This window comes from Taudactylus pleione, unplaced genomic scaffold (genome assembly GCF_031769625.1).
Source record: "Taudactylus pleione unplaced genomic scaffold, aTauple2 ptg000278l, whole genome shotgun sequence".
NCBI classification, from domain to species: domain Eukaryota; kingdom Metazoa; phylum Chordata; class Amphibia; order Anura; family Myobatrachidae; genus Taudactylus; species Taudactylus pleione.
The window spans coordinates 4568149-4589253 of NW_028284680.1; the positions used below are offsets into that span (position 1 = coordinate 4568149).

At 46.1% G+C, this 21105-nt stretch overlaps 1 protein-coding gene across 3 annotated transcripts in view; it reads right to left on the reverse strand.

The window, feature by feature from the left end:
* Nucleotides 1-3511: 3511 nt before the first annotated feature.
* The window catches only part of CCDC15 (coiled-coil domain containing 15), a 47151-nt gene continuing 29557 nt past the window's right edge, over nucleotides 3512-21105 (reverse strand). The window contains exons 6-9 of one of the 3 annotated variants that reach the window (XM_088481849.1): nucleotides 11758-11861; nucleotides 6323-6481; nucleotides 5649-5797; nucleotides 3512-4494 (exon numbers count right to left, since the gene is read on the reverse strand). In XM_088481849.1, coding sequence (XP_088337975.1) covers nucleotides 4379-4494; nucleotides 5649-5797; nucleotides 6323-6481; nucleotides 11758-11861 — 528 coding nt within the window. In that variant the 3' untranslated portion in view covers nucleotides 3512-4378. The remainder of the gene's footprint in view (nucleotides 4495-5648; nucleotides 5798-6322; nucleotides 6482-11757; nucleotides 11862-21105) is intronic. The other 2 variants (XM_088481847.1, XM_088481848.1) reach the window with 2 other exon arrangements.

Genomic DNA, 21105 nt, shown 5'->3' on the forward strand with positions numbered 1-21105 from the left:
CAAGCACAAGGCCAAAGCACCAGTGCCATGGCTGTACAGCACAAAGGTGACTATTCTACAATGGGCAAGTAAAAACTCCAGATCTCAGTCCAATGAAGAATCTGCGGCATTAAAGGTCATCCAACCAACCTGAAACCCCCCCCCTGGGGCAAATCTGCAGGGAGAATCAGCAAACGTTGCTCCAAAACAGTGTGCAAACCTGGTAACCACTCGCCCCAACAGATTTATAGCCGTTATTAAAAGCAGCAAAGTGTTTTTACCAATTTCTAGTCTGTAGGGGCTGAATACTTAAGCAAATAGCAATTTCAGTTTTTGTGTCAAATTTTGTATTTTTTCTTTTAAATAGCAGATAAATAATAAGTTATGAGCCTACTGGCTGGCAATAAAAAAACACTGGGCCTGTTTCAGACCCGGTCGCAAGCGCTGAGCACTCGCAACCGGGTCAATGGTGGCCCACAGCGCATGCGCATGATGGAGCCGGCTCCGTCGTGCGCATGCGCGAGACCCGGCTAGCGGCGGGCAATCCGTCTCTCCGGGTCTCGCACCACAGGGGGAAAGCTGTCGATGTTGAGTGACAGCTCGCCCCCTTTGGTGGGCGGGCCGGGGGGTGGCTGCCCAAATGGAGGCGTTCCCGAGGGAACGCTTGCCGTTTGGGGGGTGGCCCCACTGACATCACAAGTGATGTCAGTGGAGAGCTTCCGGCTCTGTTAGAGCCGAAAGCTCTCTGGGGCTTGCGATGAACGAGACCCTACCACAAGGGTCTCGTCGCAAGCCCGATGGTCTTGACTATCGCGACCATCATCATGGCCGCTCGCTATAGCTGTGGGTGGTCACCCACAGCTATGCGAGTGGCCAGGAGGCCGCTCCAAAAATGAACAAAAAAAACGCCCTGATTCAGAGCGAGCGCTCTTTCAGAGCGTCCGGCTCTGAATCAGGGTCATTGTCTGGAACAATCTGTGTAAATGTAATTTGCAATATAGCAAAATCTGTTGACTTTTCAGGGGGTTGTATATTTTTGAAAGCCGTTGTACATATAACACCTTTCACCATAAGTCCTCGGGGTCTCACCTCTACGAGCAAAACAAAACAGACATTTATTCTCCCTACAGGCATTTTTATATTTTCCTGAAAAAATCAGCAAAACTACATTTGTCTTTTATTTTTTTTTCCCCATAATTTTCTGATAGCAGAGACGTATAATATTACATAACCAAACATGGCGCCAGGGAGAAGAAACGAGTGTGCTGGTATTGCTGCACAATATATCTCCAAAACAAGGAGGAATACGCTGCACCCATCCCAGCAGTGCACACAGAACACGCCACACCCATCCCAGCATTGCACGCAGAACACGCAGCACCCATCCCAGCAGTGCACGCCACAGCCATCCCAGCAGTGCACGCAGAACACGCAGCACCCATCCCAGCAGTGCACGCCACACCCATCCCAGCATTGCACGCAGAACACGCAGCACCCATCCCAGTAGTGCACGCAGAACACGCCGCATCCATCCCAGCAGTGCACGCAGAACACGCCACAGCCATCCCAGCATTGCACGCAGAACCCATCCCAGCAGTGTACGCAGAACACACCGCACCCATCCAAGCAGTGTACGCAGAACACGCCGCACCCATCCAAGCAGTGCACGCAGAACACGCCGCATCCATCCCAGCAGTGTACGCAGAACACGCAGCACCCATCCCAGCAGTGTACAAAGAACACGCAGCACCCATCCCAGCAGTGCACGCAGAACACGCCACAGCCATCCCAGCATTGCACGCAGAACACGCAGCACCCATCCCAGCAGTGCACGCCACAGCCATCCCAGCAGTGCACGCAGAACACGCAGCACCCATCCCAGCAGTGCACGCAGAACACGCCGCATCCATCCCAGCAGTGCACGCAGAACACGCCACAGCCATCCCAGCATTGCACGCAGCACCCATCCCAGCAGTGTACGCAGAACACGCAGCACCCATCCCAGCAGTGCACGCAGAACACGCCACAGCCATCCCAGCATTGCACGCAGAACACGCAGCACCCATCCCAGCAGTGCACGTCACACCCATCCCAGCATTGCACGCAGAACACGCAGCACTCATCCCAGCAGTGCACGCAGAACACGCCGCATCCATCCCAGCAGTGCACGCAGAACACGCCACAGCCATCCCAGCATTGCACGCAGAACCCATCCAAGCAGTGTACGCAGAACACGCCGAACCCATCCAAGCAGTGTACGCAGAACACGCCGCACCCATCCAAGCAGTGTACGCAGAACACGCCGCACCCATCCAAGCAGTGTACGCAGAACACGCCGCACCCATCCAAGCAGTGTACGCAGAACACGCAGCACCCATCCCAGCAGTGTACGCAGAACACGCAGCACCCATCCAAGCAGTGCACGCAGAACACGCCACAGCCATCCCAGCATTGCACGCAGCACCCATCCCAGCAGTGCACGCCACAGCCATCCCAGCAGTGCACGCAGAACACGCAGCACCCATCCCAGCAGTGCACGCCACAGCCATCCCAGCAGTGCACGCAGAACACGCAGCACCCATCCCAGCAGTGCACGCCACACCCATCCCAGCATTGCACGCAGAACACGCAGCACCAGTTACTGGCTAACACATTGAAAAAAAAAAAAAAAAGAAGATCCACAGGTGGATACCAATTCATTGACTTGTAATTCTGTGAAGACACTTGGATAATATGCACTGTTAGGGTTCCCCTAGGACTGGACTAGGGGAACCCAGCAATATGAAGTATTTCAATTAAGTTATTAGGAAAATTAAACTAAACCCAGCAAAATCCCAAGACTATTGGTAGCACTCTACGTGGTCACACTTCATGCTGATAGCGATGACACATCCTGTGCCATGTAGGTGCTTCTTCCCTACCAGGTAGATTGTGTATAGGAATCATGGTAATGTGATGTCTTCACACAAATGTAAAATAATTTTTATTGTTTGTTTAGATGGAGTAATATTATGAACAACACATTAGTCAGCCCCCTTAATACTAAGGACAAGTAGGCCTCATCCTCCGCATAAACCACAAAAGTACTAAGGACGAGTCGTACACTGAAGGAATTCAAACAACTAAAAGTTTAAGTACTTACCAATCCCTCACCAGCAGTTACTGGTGACAGGGGGTCATGGGAGGAGCTGACAGATTAGTTGCCCAACCCCTGTACTGCAGAAAGAAACGCAGAGCTAGGACATGGGGGTCCAATCTCCCCAATCCTAGAATTTACACACTTACAGGCACCCTCTTTTGAAAGTGGGGAACCCCTGTGTTTGTTTTGTCTAGTGATGTGTGTGACCACCGACACTAACCCCCTACACTACAGAAATCATTTAGTATAGATTATTCTTCTACATTTCGTGTATTTCATCAAGACTGTGCAAAGTAGAAAAAAAAAACATTATAATCTTCAAAAGTAGATTTTATTATGAAAGAGTTTATGTAAAATCTGGCATTTTATGGTTTTGGAAATGTGCATTGATGGCAGATACAGAGGTATTTCTTGCTGGTGTGTAGTAAAGAAAACAATCCAGACATCCCACACACACACACACACACACACACACACACACACACACACACACACACACACACACACACTTCTAATGAACTTATTATGCTATTTCAATAATAAAATAAATGAAAGACACTTTCTTGTCCATGTTGGATACATTTCTTTACTATGGCAGGAGGCCAGCAAAATAATAGCATTTCCTTAGAATAAGACCAGGTATAATTTGCATGGGTACTGCATACACAGGATACTGTGCTGGAATGTGACCAGCCCGAATAATTAAAAAACAGGCTCAGCACAGGTGTGAGAGAAGGCTTTATGGTAGGGGTGGGGAACCTTTTTACTGCCGTAAGCCATTTTGATATATTATTTTTTTGAGGGCCTGGTGCAGGCCACGCCCCCTCTGTGTGATGTCACACAGGGGCGGGCCCACAATCGCCGGTGATTTCAACAATGCTCGGAGTATCTGGAGAGCTGTAAGGGCAGCGGTGTGACTGTCTGAAGTGTCCTAAGAACGCTCCAGGTGGCACTACTGCATAGATTCTGGCTGCAGGGTGCCATTCTAGGCACCCTGCTAGCAAGAAAAAATTCAGAGGCCAAGACCAAATGATTACGGGGGCCTTACATGGCCCTCGGGCCTGAGGTTCCCCACCCCTGGTTTACGGCAAAGGGTTGCGGTCAGCTCAGTACCCGAATGCTGAATAACATGAGATCTGGATCTGTACATGGGACTGGGCTTCCTTTACATCCATAACTAGAATAATTAATCACTCAATGTCCTCGATCAATAAATAACTGCACATAGAGAATTGTTTTTATCCAGAGCTGATTTCCAGGTTAGTTGATGGCCCGAGGTCGTGACGAGCTGATGTTACCGGCGGAGAATCTGGAGCTGGCGCTTCCATCCCACGTATCTCGAGACGAGAGGACTGACTGCAAGGCCCGAGTGTACGCTGACAGTGAAAAACATCCAGGTGGTTAAGACAAACAAAGTATGAATATTAAGGCGACGGCGGGCATCATTTATCCAGCGGCCAGTTATAACCATCCAAAATTAAAATATTACCTTGACTTTCCGCTGCTTCCGTGTTACATCCCCATTCCACAATGGCAGCTGAAGCCCCTCCCACTTCTATAGATGTCCTGATACTATCAGCTAATAAATCAATGGTCCCACCCTTGGCTATGAATCCACCAATCCACACTTTGCATTTGTGTAACGCAAGTCAGCAAAGATGTCACTCACACTCTGTCTACTCTGTTTGAGAAGAACCTCCCCCTAAGAGGTCACTCACACTCGGTCTACTCTGTTTGAGAAGAATCTCCCCCTAAGAGGTCACTCACACTCGGTCTACTCTGTTTGAGAAGAACCTCCCCCCTAAGAGGTCACTCACACTCGGTCTACTCTGTTTGAGAAGAACCTCCCCCTAAGAGGTCACTCACACTCTGTCTACTCTGTTTGAGAATAATCTCCCCTAAGAGGTCACTCACACTCTGTCTACTCTGTTTGAGAATAATCTCCCCCTAAGAGGTCACTCACACTCTGTCTACTCTGTTTGAGAAGAACCTCCCCCTAAGATGTCACTCACACTCTGTCTACTCTGTTTGAGAAGAACCTCCCCCTAAGATGTCACTCACACTCTGTCTACTCTGCTTGAGAAGAACCTCCCCCTAAGAGGTCACTCACACTCTGTCTACTCTGCTTGAGAAGAACCTCCCCCTAAGAGGTCACTCACACTCTGTCTACTCTGCTTGAGAAGAACCTCCCCCTAAGAGGTCACTCACACTCTGTCTACTCTGCTTGAGAAGAACCTCCCCCTAAGAGGTCAGCCTGCGGCAGAGGAGAGATACGGAGCAGGATTCATTCACTTATGTATAAAACCTTCAGTTACTTCATGTCAATTATTCAACTCAGTAATACACAGATTTGTGTACTAATATGGAACCGCTGCTCTTTTAGCACTTTATAGTTGTTTTTTGTTGAATTTTATTTAATTACTCTTCTATACCCAGGGCAGTGATTCATATTGATTAATAAAAGTCCGGCTACAGTCTATACCTCCCATTGTTCACCTGCACAAGGTACCTCACTAACACTACATAGTACCTTTGGGGTTCTTGTAAAACATACAGTTATTGGCACAGGTGTCGGGATGGGCGTCCCAGAAATCCGAACCACAACAGCACAACGGAGGCAGCTCAATGTTATGCAGAGTCATCTTGTCTTTCATCTGGGCTCGTAAAGCTTCTACATATCTGGAACAGAGGGCATAGAATGGCGTCAGTGTATGCACTGTACACTAGCTGGGTTATCGCCGTTATCAGCGAATTAGTGATAACATAGCTATTGCTTGTAATACAGCGAAAATGGACAGAATATAGGAGAAAATCTGTGTAACATTGTATATACACAATACATTCCAGCTACAGCCTCCTGGTTTATCCCTGAGATTCACCATAATTGTCCCATCATTTTGTTTCACTGGACAGTGTGGAAATCCTTAGGAGAGGGTACAGTATCACTGGCGTGTACAGAATAATCATCATGGGCTAATTACAAAGTATTGTATAATTAAGAACAGACTGGAACAAAGGGTACAGAATGGCTGTTACTGAGTGTTTATAACATGTTATATCAGATCATAATAATAATTAATAAACTCTTTCCCACAAGTCAGTGAAAGGTACAAAAGCATCGGATGGGGGATCAGTTACCCCGATATTTTCATCTAACTGCAAACTTTTGTGAACACGTTTGACGGACTTTAGCCGACAATGTACCGGTTGTGTTCTCTGTTTTTCTGGGTTCTCTCTCTATGTTGTTCGGTCACCTCCAGGAGCATCTCCAACTGGCGCAACTTTCTCTGTGTATTGGGACGCGCAGCGCTGCACAATCTCTGCTCCTCCGCGTGTCGCTCGGCTTCTCGCTCCCGTTTCATTCTGTGGGAAAAGGAGACACTATAAAGTCCTGTTCCCTACAAATTTCACGTGGTTTGTGCTGGGCAGAACAGTCTGAAAGTAAAAAAGTGATCAGATGATGGCGAGTAGAAGAGCAGGCACCGCGCTGGCGCCACGAACGGGAAGCTTAGCATTTATCAAGTCATTTATAGACAAGGTCTGTTTTGTTCGTTTTTTAAATCGGAGATTGAACAATGGCCCTGATTCAGAGCCGCTCGCAAAAAACGAGCGCTCGCTCTGAATCAGGGAGGCCGCTTTTTTTTTTTTTTAAACTGCCTCCTGGCCGCTCGCTAAGCTGTGGGTGACCAGTGTTACTTCTGGGACTATTATATACCTGCATAATTTAGTTAAAGCCGACACATCTCATGTACAGCAACTGTTTGCTTTACTGAATACTATATACTATACCAACATGATGGGGATAACGTGGGCTGTAACCCTGAGTGAGCAAAGTGTGGTCTGACAGCCAGACTTCCAGGAGCGCTCACTCCGGGTCCACCTTCCCCTGCACGTCGCAGCTCTACCGCTGTGCAATCCGGAGGCACATAGCGCAAGCCCCGCTGATCACGGAGATCTTCTCTTATTAAGCCCTCCGAGAAGTGTCCCTTGCTAAGTTTCTCCTCCCCCCAATTAGGCCAAGGTACGCGGGCCCACCAGTACTATATAAATTACTTTATGAAGAAAACACATGCAATACTGAAAATACACAAGCATTATTACAAGTTACAGATAGTAGTAATGTTTTCCTACATCTGGCATGGTATAGGGATCAACTGAGACAGATCGAGAATAGAGGGCGGTAAAGGAGCCTGGAAGAAAAAAAAAAAAAAAGTTTCCCTCCTGTAAGTGATCGCGTTATTAACGAAGCCCCAGAGAAGAGAATAACAACCAACATAACAGTTTATCAATTTGGGAACCTATAAAACTGCAATAAACTAGAGTAACAAGAAAAGAGCATAAAGAGAGGAGCACAGCGTTTCCTAATTGAATTTAACGCAACAAACAAACATCTTCCATTCCCTTCCTTCCAATCTGGAGACACTGTGACATTGCAAAGCTGGCATTCCGGGAGGGCGCACTCCACATTTGCCAAACGCAAATCAACACACTGATTTTACCTCACCAGCTCAGATTTTGCTAAAATTTGGTATATGGAGAGTATATATGTAGACCTAGAAAAATACTAAATATTATTTAAATATCTCATGCCGTTTCCAAAATATGGCTAAGTAACGTTTTTAAAAAAAAATCTGTAAAAAACGCACAACCGCCATAATATCAAACCGCCTTAGCAGCTCCCCTAATTACGCCAGAGAGGTGGGAGTGGTATCATTTTACTGTTTTATTTATGCCCTTTCCTGTGATATACACCACAATAGGCTTTGTCAAGAAAAACTTTTTCCAAATTCAAACTGAAATATTTGATCGTGATTATCTCAAAAAGTGTGTGGTCAAAAAAGTTCAAGAAAAATCTGGAAATATAGTCTATACCAATGTTAAATGTTTGTCAAAATGTAAAAGTGGGAGGATAATGGATTCATAGTTAATGATAATGGATTCATAGTTAAAAAAAATTTTAAAGCAAGGTAGTAATAGATTTGATGGCTTCTTTAGTTTAATTATATAAATCAAGTTGAATAGAAAATACTTGACATTGTATTAGTCAGTCAACAATGTTAGCTGAAGATAGTTTGACAACACCTCAGTGGTTTTTAAAGGGCCATCAGGAGACATGACAAATTCTTCCAGTTGGAGTTATAGGGTCGACTTTGCATAAGACATCTATTAGAGGTATCCCTAGTACATCAGGATTCCTTGGATAGAAGAAAGATAGAAGAATCTTCTCATTCTCCTTGACCTCTCTGATGCTTTTGACACTGTGGACCACCCTCTCCTTCTGCAAATGCTTCACTCCCTTGGTCTACGTGACACTGCCCTCTCCTGGCTGTCCTCCTACCTCTCTAACCGATCCTTCTCCCCCACAGCCTCTTACAGTAGGTGTTCCCCAAGGTTCTGTTCTTGGACCTCTTCTATTCTCCCTCTATACATCCTCTCTAGGTGAACTCATCAGCTCTTTTGACCTCCAATATCTATGCTGATGATACTCAGATCTGCCATCTCTTCCTGGATGTCCCAGCGATTTCTTAAACTTAATATGTCTAAGACTGAGCTAATCATTTTCTCACCCTCCCACATAACCACATTTCCCACTATTTCTTTATCAATTGATGGCACAACTATCTCCTCTAGCCCCAAAGTGCGCTATCTTGGAGTTATCCTGGACTCCTCCCTCTCCTTCAAACCACATATCCAGAAACTCTCGCAGTCCTGTCTTTTTCATCTTAAAAATATTTCCAAGATTAGACCCTTTCTCACCCAGGATGCCACTAAAACCCTCAAACTCACTGGTCATTTCCAGATTGGACTACTATAACCTCCTCCTATCTGGCCTCCCCAACTCCCATCTTTCCCCTCTCCAGTCTGTCCTCAATGCTGCTGCTCGGCTCATCTTCCTCTCAAAACGATCTGCATCTGCCTCCCCTCTCCTACAAGCTCACCACTGGCTCCCCTTCCCTTTCAGAATCCAATTTAAAGGTTCTCACACTCACTTACAAAGCCCTCACCCATTCCTCTCCCATTTACATCTCGGATCTCATCTCCCTTCACTCTCTTGTCCGCCCTCTTCGTTCAACAAATGCACGCCGCCTCTCATGCCAATTGATTACTTCCTCCCACTCCCGCCTCCAAGATTTTGCCTGCGCTGCTCCCCATCTTTGGAACTCTCTCCCTCTTCCCATCAGACTCTCTACAATCCTTCAAACAGGCTCTCAAGACCCACTATTTCAACAAAACTTTCCAGCTCTCATCTTAAATTGCTGCTATATACTCCTTCCTCCCTACCCCAACTGTGTCACACCTGTTTGTCTGCCCCTCCCTTTTAGAATGTAAGCTCTTACGAGCAGGGCCCTCTACCCCTCATGTGCGTTTCCTTACTGTACTTTCATCTACTTCTTACTCACCACTAGGTCACCTAACACTTGGTTGCTTATGCTCTGTTGCTTATCTGGGTGCTATGGTCGCAAATGTAGCAATATATATTATCCATGTCCTGTATTGTATTGTACTGTAAGTCAACCTATTTGCCTATGTACTTTGTAAGGCGCTGCGCAACACTTGTGGTGCCATATAAATAAATGATAATAATAACAACAATAATAATAAATAAATAATAATAATGATGAAAGCCCAGCTGGATGAAGGAAGGTCACTTTTAATTCGTCTTCATTCTTGTCCATCAAGCCACCATTTCTTGTTATACACAACGGATATATAGCCATTTATTTGTGTGAACTGGAGTTTGTCTAGAGATTTTGTAACGAATACTGTAGGTTTTCACAGATATTATTGATGTACTTGAATCAACAGGTATAAAACCATGATACTGTTGTGCTCCCTGAATAGTTACTGACTGGCTTAAACGATCATTCAAAATGTTATCAATAGATACTGTTGTTGGTTTTCAATAAAATCAGATTGCACAATCACACTGTCTGGGAGACCTTCAGCTTTTTTTATGCTGTTAAAGCCAATTGAACTACATCCTGATGAAGAAAGGGACTCTCATCATAGGAGGAAGCCACCAGAACAAATTACAGTCATCCTTTGGATGTCTGACTACCATGACCACCTTGGTCAGTGTACCACAACAAGTATGATCCGAACCCTTTTTTCTCAAACTTTCTGAGGACCAATGGGCTGAAATGGCATCCACTAAAAATGCGTTTAGATTAGGGATGTGCAGGCTCGGTTCTACTCGGTTCCGTTCGGTTCTTTTTACCGGATCTTATTGGGTTTCAGCTGTCACGAGTTTTGGATAGCCAATAAGATTCGGTAAAAAGAACCGAACGGAACCGAGTAGAACCGAGCCTGCACATCCCTAGTTTAGATCCCACTTTGCTGTTGAACATGGAGGCCATTATGTGAATATCTGGGAGGCCATTATGTGAATATCTGGTTGACCCCACTTTGGTACAAACTGATATCTGCAGTGAAAAATAGGTCTAGTACCCAATTTTCCACCCATGGATTGAGCACTTCCGAAATTCGTGGAACCTTCTGTTCTGCCCAATGATTAATCTTAATCTGCTTTCCTTGCCTCCCTGAGGGTTGATGAATGCTCATCTGTATAACTGTGCAATTAAATTTGTATGTCCTTCCCTCATCGAAGAGCATGTCTGGTCTGAGTAGACACTAAAGTTCTTACCAGACTGAGACATGCAGATAGGTGTCCTTGATATCTATGGAAGCTAGAAACTCCTCCTAGCATATGCCATTTATTGCTAATTTTAAAGACTCCATCTTGAACATATTTATACAAAGATGAGAGTTTAGGACCTTCAGCCTCACTGATGGATTGAAATTTCATGTCTGGTTTCTTGAGCAGATTGGAATAAATTCCCAACCCCTCTCTATACTCTTCCGGAAACGGGATTAGCACGTCTGAGAAGAAAGTGTAAGGTACTGATCTTTTTGCCCTGTCTCTAGGAAAGCCGGTAGGGAAAAACTTCACAGGTGAAGTTTCCAGAAGGCCCATGATGTAGCCTAGCTCCATCATTCCTCACCTAGGCTTCTGAAGTTGGAGCTGGACCACTGATCCTGGAAGAGATGTAGCCAGGCTCCCCCCCTACAGGAACTCCTATTATATATCACGGTGTATGAATTTGCTGGTTACTTGGCTAAGCAAACTCATTTCATGCCATGCTCCACATGAGAAAAAGAAGAGAGACCTAGGGTCTCCCACACTGCAGGACAAACGGAGAAACACAAAGGATATATCGGGCCTCTAGACCTAGCAACAATAACAGGTAGACTGGAGCGCTTTCCTCCCGTGGTCTGACTGATAATTTGGTCGGACCATTATTCCCAAGGGACCCCTCCCTTCTGGAGCACCTAGATAAAACCGTAGAGGGTCCCCAATGGGAGGTTTTTGTTTTTTTTTAATTTGTGGTGTATTGATATAAAGGGCCTAATTTATGGACCAGTGTTTATTCCCATCGTCAGTGACCTCAACTGGACATGATAAAAAGTGTGTCGTCATGTGAGGACATGCAAGATTAAATAACAGTACGTAATGTACACATAATGAGAACCATAACATGGGCCCTGTCCTTATAATTAAGCCTTTCTGCAGGTGGAAGGTCAGAATCACATAGGAGAACAACTGGAGATTATAGATGAAGGAACTATATTGCTCTTACTTGGATATTTTCCTCTCGTGTTCCTTCTGCCTTCGTGTTTCTTTCACTTGTTCTCGCTCAATGTCCATAAACAGTCTTCTATACATGAGGTACTGATTCTGCCTCTAGGACACAGAATATAAAACATGTCAGAGAGCCACATATTGAGAGGAACATAATCATCAGCCCCGAGCTGCTCCACTCATCAGCCCCGAGCTGCTCCACTCATCAGCCCCGAGCTGCTCCACTCATCAGCCCCGAGCTGCTCCACTCATCAGCCCCGAGCTGCTCCACTCATCAGCCCCGAGCTGCTCCACTCATCAGCCCCGAGCTGCTCCACTCATCATGGAGCAACGATATTGTAGACAATAGGAATAACTTATGGTAAGGACAGACATATATAGATATAAAATATATACTGCACCTCAGAGAGAAGGGGGGAGGGTGTCGAGAAAGGTCAACCTCTTTATTTTGGCCATGTGAAGGAAAGTGCTGTATAAAAACACAATCTCTATTTTTGATAAATATGTCATGTTTATTATCTAATTTAACGGATCGTGCAGCTGTCTTTTATTACTTAGAGGAGGTAAATTAAATTAAATATAGAACATTAAAATTGTGTTATAATAGATGTGTTTTGTATTAAGTCGCTCTTTTCACTAGTTATATATGATTCTTGATTATTACGCATTAGTGTATTTGGCATGTGGTCCCATTAGGTTAGTATAAATTGGGTCAGATTCAGTAGCGGACGTTATCGCATAGCCGCAGGAAAGCGCATGGAAGCGGCTGTGTGGTACCGTCCAACTAAAAGGCAAATGCAGCAGGAGGTGCCCGTAGGGAATAGACACCTGCTGGCTGCATCTGCGATCAGAGTGCTGTGTCCGCAGACGCTGCCTCGGATCACCATCGTGTCCATCGCTGGTGACGGTCACTGCCCTTGGCCAGTCTAAGTAAGTGAAGCTTGCTCAGCCTGGGCCAGCGGAACCCCTCTGCCGAGTCCAGGAAGTCAGTGGACGCAGTTCCTGGGCTCGGCGCGCCTACAAAACAGCGACATTCCCCCGTTCTGCATACAAATCCGAATCAGGCCCATTGTTACTATACAATATATAGAAGACGGTTTTTACATCACTAATTACATAGGATTGGCCTAGTATTATTAGCACAATAATTGGCAGCATTGATTTGGGATCACATTTTACATCTTAAAAGATTAATTTATAGATTTAATTTTACTATAGTTTCATCTCAATACTAACGTGTTTATCATCTTGCAATGTTGTACATCTCTTGTATGTATTGGCTAGTTAGTAGCTACATAAAGCCAAATTATAAACCGCTGGAACTTAGATGGTATTATAACATCATTATTTTGTATTTAAATATTCTAATTCCAATGTATAGGGTTGTATTTTAATATTACGGGCGCCTACTTCCCCTTGATCTATAGGAGAGACTGCTCCCATGTAATAAGTACAGGCTTTCATCACGTATCACTCACTTTCTGTACCGTGTACCTAAGTAACGCATGATGCCAAAACCGTAGCTTAGTAGCCGGGACTGCGGGTAATCGCACTCACAGGCCAGAAATATACACAGCACGATATAATGAGCAACACAGATTATCTCCCCAAGCTGTATGATTAGAACAATTAAATAACCCTCAATAGCCAACCTGCCACTTATCTATGGCACAGTCACAGCCTATTACACAATCAGATATTGTATTTACACAAAACACCGTGTAATTCTAGGGCTCACAACTGTGTCTATAACCTATGCAAAGTGAAGACGTGGTTCACTCTGATGGCCAGCAAATGCGGAATGTATCCCACCAACATCTCACTTCTGGAGAGGCCTTCTGGTATATACACCTAATACATGGGTAAATCTGCACATCAGAAAACAGTCACATTCAGAATCACAAGTAACGAGTTAGAGAAGATAAATAGGGGCCTTAATCAGAAGACTATAGACCGCTGAAATGGGACCCTGCAGGCTGTACGAGAGAATGATTGGGCCTAGTGAGGGTGCCGAGCAGCCATTCCCGGCATTACTGAAGCTGTTTGGTGTAAATATAGGTGGGATAAACAAGTGTACTGGTATAAATATGGGTGGGATAAAAAAAAGCAGACTCAATGAACCCAACAGAAAGCAAAGTCATATAGAACTTTGTTCTGGCCACGTGAGCTGGCAATCTAGGGATAAGCCCAGCCTTTGGAAGACCTGGAGCAGCATAGAAGTAACAGAGAACGTTTTGGAAGAGTGAAAATCTCCATCTCTCTATCCTGGAGGAAGATCAGCTAAATATCAGGAAGTCATCAGAACTAATTGTGATGATGACAAAACACTCCCTGGATAATGACACACCTTTTATATCTTTTTATGGCCTTCAGCGCTAGGAGAGATCAGGGTGACATACACATTGGGCACATATCAAACTGCCAGCAATAGAGATTAATGGAAGGGGGGGGGGGGGCGGGCGGGGGTGTAGAACGTAACGTGCTGCGCTGATGGGCTATGGTTTATCAGTCAGATTAGGATGGCGGTGTGCGGGATAATCTGCAGAGTCTGGCATCAGCAGGAGGGATTAGAGTAAAACCAGTGTGGTGCTTCCTCACTGGGAAACTAACTTAGCAGGAAGATCTTAGGGTTCACACGCTGCTGAGTCTATAGGGTGTATATACGCCCCTTGTAGCGGATGCTTTGCTTCAGTTTTTCCGCTGGGTCAAAATGAGTAAATCTCATTAGCTATGGAATAATGTAACACTTATTGGAAACAAGGCTATTATAAGTCACTGTGGCGCATGGGGTGACTTAATATCTGTAAATATTTGCAGTTTGGGGTCTTAAAAGGTTTTGTTCGCACTATGGCTGGATTTCTCTACATAGTGGGCCTGATTCGTAAGCGGCCGCTCGCTCGCTCTGAGCGGATGTTCGCACAACTGCGCATGCGTATGGGTCGTAATGTGCATGCGCAAACCAGTCATTGCGGTCGGAAATCGTGCGCTCGCAAAACAGCGAGGGGCTGCTAATTTGATTGACAGAATGTACCGTTTGTGGGTGGTAACAGGGGAAGGTGCTTGAAAACGGGGGAGTGGAGATCCGAACGCAGGCGTGTCTAACGGTAAAAAGGGCGTTTAATGGGAGTGCATAATTAGTAATGGAGCGTCATCGACCACGTCACTTGGTTGTCTTTTAGCCTGAACTGCTCGCAGTGATAGCGGTAAGAAAATCCTACCACAAGCACTGCGAGCAGTTCATACGCCTTTCGATGTACCCGATTAATCTAATAAATACCGGAGATGACGTGTGATGCGACCGGCAAAGGGGCGTCTTTACAAAATAGCGAATGCATTTTTCGTTCGCTCAGACATAGAGGCGTCAACAAACCGCAAAGAGCGAGCGCTCAATTTAAATAGCCGGCCCCTTTTTTGGAACGACGGTCCGCAAATTGCGTCCGGCTCTGAATCAGGCCCAGTGTCCTAAATGTTTTCCTTAAAACCGGGTTGTATAAATAACAAATGAACAGATTTCAAAAAGAGACTGTCAATGTTTCATTGCAATAACGCATGTATTGGAGACATTAATAATGTATTACTTTATAAAGTACATAATGAAATACTAATAGTAATTGTGCAACCACATGTAAAAATATTGAAAGAGTGTGTAAGATTTTACACTGGGGAATGTTTTTGTTTAGCAGACTTTAACAAATTATGTTTTTGGATTTTTGATAGCTGCTCAAAGAAATATTGGAAGCGCAAGCTATCTATATACCGTATATACTCCAGTATAAGCCGAGTTTTTCAGCACATTCTTTGTGCTGAAAAAGTACCCCCTCGGCTTATACTCGAGTCAAGTGTAGCGCTGACCGGACGGCGTTCGGTCAGCGCTACACACTGCCAAACACACAGCCGCCGGAGCCGGCAGCTGCGTGTTTGGTGTAATCAGCAGCCGCTGAGAGTCTGTCAGACTCTCAGCGGCTGCTGCTGCTCCCACTACGGGAGCCATCTTCCGGCTCCCGCAGTGGGTGATGGGAGACACGTCGTCATGAGTAATAACGTCTCTCCCATGCAAAGCGGCCGGAGGAGCTGTTAGTGGCGGGACCAGGAGCGGGGGTTTCAGGTAAGTGTTTTTTTTTATTTTATTCTTACGACATCTCTCTTTACTGGGGGTGGGGGGGGACTACAGGGGGCACTACCAGGGGGGATTAATACAGGGGGCGATTACTACAGGGGGAACTACCAGGGGGGGGGGATTACTACAGGGGGAACTACCAGGGGGGGGGATTACTACAGGGGGAACTACCAGGGGGGGGGGGGATTACTACAGGGGGAACTACCAGGGGGGGGGGATTACTACAGGGGGAACTACCAGGGGGGGGATTACTACAGGGGGAACTACCAGGGGGGGGATTACTACAGGGGGAACTACCAGGGGGGGGGATTACTACAGGGGGAACTACCAGGGGGGGATTACTACAGGGGGAACTACCAGGGGGGGGATTACTACAGGGGGAACTACCAGGGGGGGGGGGAGAATTACTACAGGGGGAACTACCAGGGGGGGGGGGGATTACTACAGGGGGCACTACCAGGGGGGGATTACTACAGGGGGAACTACCAGGGGGGGGGGAATACTACAGGGGGCACTACCAGGGGGGGGGGGGGATTACTACAGGGGGCACTACCAGGGGGGGGGGGGTTTACTACAGGGGGCACTACCAGGGGGGGGATTACTACAGGGGGCACTACCAGGGGGGGGGGGGGATTACTACTGGAGGCACTGAAAGGGGGGATTACCATTGGGGGCACTACCAGGAGGGATTACTACTGGGGGCACAACCAGGGGGAATTACTACTGGGGGCACTACCAGCTGCTGCCATTTCCCACCCTAGGCTTATACTCGAGTCGATAAGTTTTCCAAGTTTTTTGTGGTAAAAGTAGGTACCTCGGCTTATATTCGGGTCGACATACTCGAGTATATACGGTAGTCAGTAAAACGGACTAAAAAATGTGAATTGGCAAATTGATAGAAGCGCTTGTATTTCACTAAAGCATGTAGTTTAAATGAAAAATAATAGGGTGCTTAACTATATGGGTCAGTAAATTTAGCAGGATGCGTGAATGTGCAGTAAAAATCAATAATTCTGAGTACAATATAAAGTGTAATGAAAATAAATATATCATAAGAAATAAAAAAAATAAAATAAAAATAAATGTGGGCAGTATAAATGAAAAATAATAAAAAGATACCGAAAAAGAATAGGACCGGCAATGCCTGAAAAAACAATGCATTTAATACATAAATAATAGGATTGTTGGGTACTTACTGTTGAATCCTTTTCTCCGAGTCAGGCTTCGGGACACTGGACCATGGGTTGTAGGGGGGGGGGGGGAGGCGTGAATTTGGCACTAACACTGAAATCTATAACTCCTCCCCTCTGCAACCCCTGACTTCAGCAAAACTTCAAAAGTGCCTGGTAAGGAGAAGCAATACTCAGTGACAGGGTCACTCCGAAAAATAAAAATTAAAATGACGGTCAGTACGACCCAAAACAAAAAATCATATTCAATACCGCGGAGCGTGAGGGAGGGAACGCAGCGTCCCCCAGCCTGACTCAAAGAAAAGGATTCAACGGTAAGTAACCAAAAATCCTATTTTCTCTTTCGTCTAGGCTGGGGGACAATGGACCATGGGATGTTCAAAAGCCGCCCCCATGGGAGGGAACGCTCAGATTGAACGACCGGAGAACTGTATGCCCAAAATGGGCATCCCCGGTGGCAAAAACATGAAACCTGTAGAACCGCACAAATGTGTGGACAGAGAACCAGGTAGCTGCGCGACAAACCTGTTCAGCCGAGGCCCCGTGATGCGCCACCCGTGACACGCCATTCCATTAGGGCCGCCACGGCCCTAGTGGAATGAGCCAACACCCTAGCTGGTGCCGGGCGCCCCCGCCTGAATAAGCCCTTGAAATCACTGAGCAGAGCCATTTTGCAATGGTCTGCTTTGTGGCTGGCCAGCCCCGTTTGTGGGCATCGTAGAAAACCAATAGAGAGTCCGTCTTACGTAAGATCGAAGTTCTGTCTAAATAAACGCGTAGGGCCCGAACAACATCCAAACAGAGATAGATCGTCCTGGTCCCCTGAGAAAACAGGAAAAACAATCTCCTGGTTTAAGTGGAAAGATTAAACCACTTTCGGTTGAAAAGAAGTAACCGTCCTGAGCACAGCCCTATCGTCATGGAAAACAAGAAAAGGTGGTTTGCAGGACAAGGCCCCCAACTCAGAAACCCACTGAGCCGAAGCAATGGCCATCAGAAAAAAAAACCACTTTCAATGTTACGAACCGAAGGTCCACAGATTCTAAAGGTTCAAACGGAGCCTGCTTAAGTGCCGACAGAACCAGGGGCAAATCCCATGGCGCTACTGGTGGTTGAACCGGAGGCTGTAATCGCAAGACCCCCTGTAAAAAAGTCTGCACCTCTGGGAGGAGAGTAAATGGAAAGAGACGAAATCTGTACCTTCAAAGACTGAAGCCGTAAGTAGGCCTCCAGACTGCCCTGCAGAAATGCTAAATACCTTGGGGGAACTGGGCAGTATGTACTCCCCGCTGCTCACACCATACAATATAGGTTTGCAAACCCTGTGGTAGTTCTGCGCGGAAACCTGCTTCCGCGCTTGGAGCATGGTCCTGATGACTGAAGGGGAAAAACCCCTGGCCTTCAAGAGCCCGGTCTCAACAACCAGGCCATTGAAGCCAACTGAGGTAGGCCTTCGTGACAGAATGGCCCCTGTAGCAGAAGATCTGGATGCAGAGGCAGACTCCAACCCGGCCCTACGGCTAGCCTGAGAACTGTGGCGAACCACAACTGGTGCGGCCAGTTTGGAGCCACTAGGATGACTGAAACCTGCTGCTCCTTGACTCGACGGAGTACTCTTGGTAACATGGGAATTGGAGGAAAAATGTAGGCCAGACGGAAGTTCCAGGGAACTGTCATGGAATCTACTGCAAATGCCAAAGGATCTCTGGACCTTGCACAAAATCGAGGGACCTTGCAATTGTGGCGAGACGCCATCAGGTCCACCTCCGGCAACCCCCATCTCTGGACCAGCTGCTGGAAAACCTCCGGGTGGAGAGTCCACTCCCCTGGCAGGAACGTAGTCCTGCTGAGGTAGTCTGCCTCCCAATTCTCCACCCCCGGTATGAAGACTGCTGAAATTGACGGGAGGAACGTCTCCGCCCAAAAGAGAATGAGACTTGCCTCTGCCATGGCAAGTGCGCTTTGGTTCTGCCCTGTTGGTTTACATATACCACTGCCGTGGCGTTGTCAGATTGGATCCTCACTGGTCGGCCCGCCAGGAGGGCCTGAGCCCTGCAGTGCCCAATAAATGGCCCGTAGCTCCAGCATATTTATTGGGAAACCTACTCTGATGACGACCAGGTTCCCTGGAGACAGAGGTTGTCAGTTACAACACCCCAACCTCTGAGACTTGCGTCTGTGGTGACAATAATCCAGTTGGGAGTCACCAGGGACTGACCCTGGAGAAGGTGATTGGTAATCAGCCACCAGCGAAGTGACAGACGAGTGCTGTCTGACAGAATCAGCAACTGAGAAGAAAGGTCGTCTGAGCGACCCGTCCAATTCCTTAGAATCTCCCACTGGAGAATCCGTGAATGGAAGTGGCCGTACTGGATGGTCTCGAAGGTAGAGACCATCGTGCCTAGTAACCTCATGCCCAGCCAAACGGATGGCAGAGGGACAGACAGCACTTTCCTGACTAAGTTCTGAAGGGCCCGGGCTTTGGGCTCGGACAAGAAAACCCTTTCCAGTGCTGTATCGAAGATCACCCCCAAAAACGTCAGATGTTGGCACGTCCTGAAGTGACTTCGAGATTCAGTAGCAACCCATGATGCTATAACACGGGCACCAAGTGATCCAGGTGGAGCTGAAGTTGGGCAGCAGAATCCAACTTTACTAGCAAATCGTCCAAATAGGGAATCAACGTTATTCCCTCGGAATGCAGTAAGCTTGCCATTGCTGCTATGATCTTTGTGAAGACCCGCGGAGCTGTATCCAAACCGAACGGCAGACCCTGGAACTGGTAATGGGCTCTTCCGACCACGAACCTGAGTAGAGACTGATGCCGTGCCCAAATCGGTATGTGGAGATATGCATCTCTGATGTAGAAAGACGCCAGAAACTCATTAGCCGACATACCCTGGATCACTGATCGGAGCGACTCCATGCGAAACCGATCTACCCACAAGCTGGCATTCAAGTCTCGTAAATTCAAAATCGTCCGATAAGTGCGGTTGGGTTTCTGGACTAGGAACAAGTTGGAGTAAAATCCCTGTACCTGTTGAGACTGTAGAACAGGAACTATAACCCCTTCTGAACAGAGGGAACTGATAGCCTGGTTTAAGCCAGTCTCTTCTCCGGCTCCCTGGGTAATGCTGTAGCGAAGAAACGTTATGGCGGCTGCCCCTTAGGTCAATCACATAACCTCGGGAGACAATGCCCCTTACTGTTGTTTGTTAAATGTTTGATCTAAACAATTTGTTCTAACTTGTCTGAACTTCCAATTTCATGTTTTCTGGCATGTACAGTAGGAGCAAATTGCTGATCATCAGTTACTCCCATACATTACCAGATTTTTATTCCAACCAATCAACTAGTTGGATGGTTGGACAGAATATCTCTACGTGTGTATGCAGCTTTACACTAACGCGTTACGTCATTTAAGACTTTTTCAAGGTGCCTGTGAGGTGAACTCGGCCTCCTTTTATTCCTGAGGGACTGTTTGGATTGGCTGCTACATTAAATACATTTATTAACGCCTTAAATCCCTCTTTGAATGTTTTTAGGAGTTTAAAATAAATGGCTGTGTTTTTAAATGAATACTGCATGAAAAGAAAGAAAATGTGTGATAACAGTGTACTTTACTGTTTTGTGGACAAAATATAAAATAAATGGGTGTATTAAAATAACGATTAGCGTGTTATGTTCTAAAAATAAGATGGCTACAAAAGAGACCTTATTTCTAGTATCAACAGAGTGCAACATTGTATCCAGATTATTGCCGGGTCCTTTAATAACAAAAAGGGTGTAATTAAAATGTACGGTGTACAAAACAAATATATAAAATAATAATAAAATAAATATGTTATTCTATCAATTTGCCAATTCACATTTTTAGTTAGTTTTACTGACTAAATAAATAGCTGCTCAAACAAACATTGGGAATGCAAGCTATCAAAAATCCAAAAACATAATTTGTGAAAGTCTGCTAAACAAAAACATTCCCAAGTGTAAAATCTTACACACTCTCCCATTTTTTACATGTGGTTGCACAATTACT